At 39.9% G+C, this 4,206-nt stretch overlaps 1 protein-coding gene across 1 annotated transcript; it reads right to left on the reverse strand.

Annotated features, from left to right (window-relative positions):
* Nucleotides 1–713: 713 nt before the first annotated feature.
* On the reverse strand, nt 714–3,165 carry LOC121788986 (photosynthetic NDH subunit of subcomplex B 1, chloroplastic-like). The gene is given in 7 exon segments (XM_042187552.1): nt 714–1,000; nt 1,002–1,011; nt 1,099–1,184; nt 1,281–1,386; nt 1,475–1,732; nt 2,193–2,383; nt 2,530–3,165. Coding segments are annotated over 7 exon segments (1,368 nt in total). The 5' UTR covers nt 3,091–3,165; the 3' UTR covers nt 714–844.
* Nucleotides 3,166–4,206: the final 1,041 nt, after the last annotated feature.

Here is a 4,206-nt window from a genome sequence, read left to right on the forward strand (position 1 = left end):
AGATTAGTTATGAGGTGGGGTTGGTTTGTGAGAATGAAAATGATGCACAGAAAAGCATGTTAATTGGTTAACATGTAGATGAGTTTAATATTTATGATGGATTTTACAATTATGCGGTGATGATCACATTCACTTACATGATATCTTCAATTATTTATGCTTGAATGATTTTTTTTCTAATTTTACTTATGTCTTTGATGGAAAAGAATAGTTATGATATAATATGGGGAGAAGTCTTGGATTGGATGGTAAACAAAGTTTTGTCCTTTTTAGATTTTTAATGGAGGAAATAAAGAAAACACATGTTGATGTGTCCAATTGCTCTTGGATTGGTAAAGGTGAATTGACTAAGCACAATGACTTGTCTGTCCATAGGGCAATATCAATAGCTTACAACATCCACAGTGCTGGGTGATTCACGTTTTCTCTTATCCGTATTTTTCTCTTATACGACTCCCCCCGTCTATGTTAATTGAGTTATTTTTTCATTTAAAAAAGTTTCAATTTAATTAAGTAATTTTTTCAACTCATAAATTTCATTGCCCCTTCCCAACTTAAACAAATGAGAAAACAAAAATTAACTCAAAATGTTTATCTTAAATTTCATATTACATGTCCAAAAACATTCCAAAATTTAATAAATGCTCCAAAAATACTGGTAGTAGAAAAATCCCACATAATGCCTACTGGGCTGTGGACAAAGCTCCCAACTCTCAAAGGCAAGAAATTTATCTTTTATTTGATAATTGAAATATACATATATTATCTATGATCAACTCTTAATAAAAGCAGCAGATGCAGATTCTTAAATGTAAGAAAATGAATGTGGCATGTTAGAATTTAGCTATGCAATAGCCAAAGGCAAGCTGAAAATCTGAACTGCAGTCTTAACGGCTTCAACATCTATATCCACAAGTTTTCCAGTCTTTGACGATATAACAGCGCACCTCTTCTCTTCCGCGTTGGGGACGAACACCTTAGCCTTATCTTCCGAGCAAAAACAACGCGATACTGCACCCACACAAGCACCGTTATGCTGAGTCAGTGATATTACACTGACTCATTATGCTCACATTCAATAAGTATGATATTTATCACCTTGGTTTTTCGCGCGCATTCGCTAGTTGTACAGCAGCTGTGTTGGAGCATATCACGCCCGCCGAATCATTAATCAAAGCAGCAAGCTAATCACCACAAGTTACAAGTTTTTTCAATAGACAATCATCTTAATTTTAGAGAATAATTAAAATATAATAATGCATATGAAAAATTAGGTTAACCTGCCCTGGGGTGGTAATGAACACTATACTAGCATCATCTCCAACAACATATTCAACATTTTCCCGCTCTTTCTCATGCGGGATCACGAACAATGGAGTGAGTCCACTGTCACAGTGTTGATCAAATAAAGCAGATAGTTATTTAATTAATGTCATGGAAAAATTGATCAATTGTAAAAAAATAAGATATGTACCTTATGGCACTAGCTATGTCATCCCATATCTCAATAGGCAGCAAGCTATCAGTATCTCCCTTGCTCTGCATTGAGGCCTTTGAATCTGATTTGATGCCATGGATCACAATGTACCTCCCCTTGACTGCCCCCGCGCTCGTGTACTTGGCCTCGACCACCTCCTTCACCTTCCTTGAAATCGACACCTTCAGCGGAGGCAACGCCTGCCTTGGAACACTACGAAACGGCCTTCCTAGCCAATCTATCATCTCGCGATACCTAAAACACCACAGCATTTTCATATACCTAGACAATATTTTCATATACACCATGTACTCTGTTTCCCCTGTTTTGTTTCAAGAATGAATGATTTTTTTTCCATTGATGAACAAAAAAATACCACAACATTTTCATATGCACCATATACTCTGTTTCCCCTGTTTTGTTCCAAGAATGAATGGTTTTTTTCCCATTAATGAGCAAACAAATATACACCATGTACTCTGTTTCCCCTGTTTTGTTCCAAGAATGAATGATATTTTCCCATTGATGAACAAACAAACACCACAACATTTTCATATACTCTGTTTCCCCTGTTTTGTTCCAAGAATGAATGATATTTTCCCATTGATGAACAAACAAAACACCACAACATTTTCATATACTCTGTTTCCCCTGTTTTTTTTCAAGAATTAATAATTCTTTTCCCATTGATGAACAAACAAACAAACAAACATACATGTGGTAACCGCCGTCGGCGAGATTGGTGGTGGCGGGAGTGAAGGTCTCCGACAAGAAGAGCCCTGCTCCGGCAGCATTGACGTTAGGGTAAACATAGCTAACCACATCCCTCGCACTAGCCATAAACAAGAATGCACCGTGGCCTATCCCAGCTAGCTTAGTCGACAAGATCATATCATAGTACCTGTTCTGCAAAAAATCGACAATAATTAGTTAACGAATATCGTAAGGGCCAGTTTGATAGGACATATAACTCATCCATCTTCACAGTCATTCAGCCTACCTAAAATAAAAAGTGCATTCTCATAATGTTTTGTCTTATCTGTCTTACCTACCTTAAGCTGGCCGATCATGTCAGTATATTCGGCCGGCTCAGGAAACGGATCATCGACGTCGTACACATCAGCAAATCTGACGTTCTTGTTGATCTCATAAACCTGCTTCCCCCTGGCGGTCGTGACGATGTCGACCTGGACGCCGGGGTAGCGGTCCTTGATCATCTGGATGGCGGGGAAGAAGAGGAGGTTGTCGTAGACGCCGCCAGAGATGACGCAGCAGCAGCGGCGGACGTCGCCCCTGATCTTGAGGCCGAGGGAGGCGACCTCGACGGCGTAGCCCTGGGGGAACTTGAGGAAGCCGTACGGGTTCCCGGGGTTGTCGGGAGGGCGGGGATCCTCGTCCTGCTTGCCGTCGGAGAAGAGCTGGCCGTACTCCATCTCGGGGTCGTCTCCCTGGTCGAAGGGGTCAAGCCAGGGGTTCTTCTTCTTCGCATTGGGGATGAAGAGTGGGGCCGCTTTACGGGGGAAGAAGGAGAGTGTGGTGGTGGATTGGAGGGGAGGAGTTGAGGGAGGAAGAGTGATGCATGGTGGGATTGGTTTTGGGGAAAGGGCAGCCATTGTTGGTGAGAGAGAAGATAAGCTGTGTGGAATTTTGTTAACGTTGGATTTGAATGTGTGAAGATTGTTGGGATAAGAAATTGGTCCATTCTCTCATTACCCGCCATATGTTTACTCAATATAATAAACTCTTTTTTTTTTTTTAATATTTGCTTGTCACACTGCCTGATTTATTATTTGCTAAGGTAGATAGAGCTTGGGCTTTGCAACTGAAATTTTACTAAAATATTAGCCCAATATGAATTCAACTCATTGAAATATTAAGTACTAGTACTTTTTATTAATATGAAAATTAATATTGAACACTTTCAAGTTGATGCCATAATTACAAGTAGTCTGGGGCAATCTTTTAATTAATTAATTTTTAGTATTTTAGATATTTAATAGTATTCATTAATTAATTAAACTTATTGCTGATTTAATTTTATTAACGTAGTTAATAAAAGAGTTCTCTAATTTAAGACAGCTATTTATTTTACTGAAACTAAATTTAAATGGGGCAGAGTTTGTATAACAAAATCGTTGTCTTAAATTGAGATTGACTTAAGTCAATATTAGTGGTGTAAGCTCCATGTAGGGATATGTGCGGGGAAGTAAATTGGAAATCAACGTATCATGGAGCAGATTAACGTGGCCGTTGGGATTTGGCGACATGCAACTGGTTAATTCTGCTTTTAGCTTGTCGGGGGATTCTCAAGAAGCCGGAGTCGAGTCTCTATGGGGTAGGAAGTTTGACCCAACTTTGGGGTTTGACCCGTGCATTTTCGCCTCTAGGTGCGGTGCGCCTTCCTTGAAGTTGGTCTGCAACTACTGAGCTATGGCGAGGCCAAAGCTAATTTGGGCGTTAGGGACAGGTAGTAGAGTTCAGTTCTGGAATCATCGTTGGATCACAACTTTAGATGGTCCCTTATCAGTGGTTTCTATGCATCTTATTCCGACCACTTGCTTTTGTTGAATATTTGTGGTGAACTTTTATTTGGGTCGTCTATTATTTTTGGCCCATGCAGAATTATTTGGGCTGAGCCCAAATCCCTTCTTCCCTATTGCCAGATTGTGACACCTGTCTTCTCACCCGGATCTTGGCTTGGAGCTGTTGGATTGTGGCTTGTGTTTGTT

The sequence above is a fragment of the Salvia splendens genome, unplaced genomic scaffold (genome assembly GCF_004379255.2).
Source record: "Salvia splendens isolate huo1 unplaced genomic scaffold, SspV2 ctg1186, whole genome shotgun sequence".
Lineage (NCBI taxonomy): Eukaryota > Viridiplantae > Streptophyta > Magnoliopsida > Lamiales > Lamiaceae > Salvia > Salvia splendens.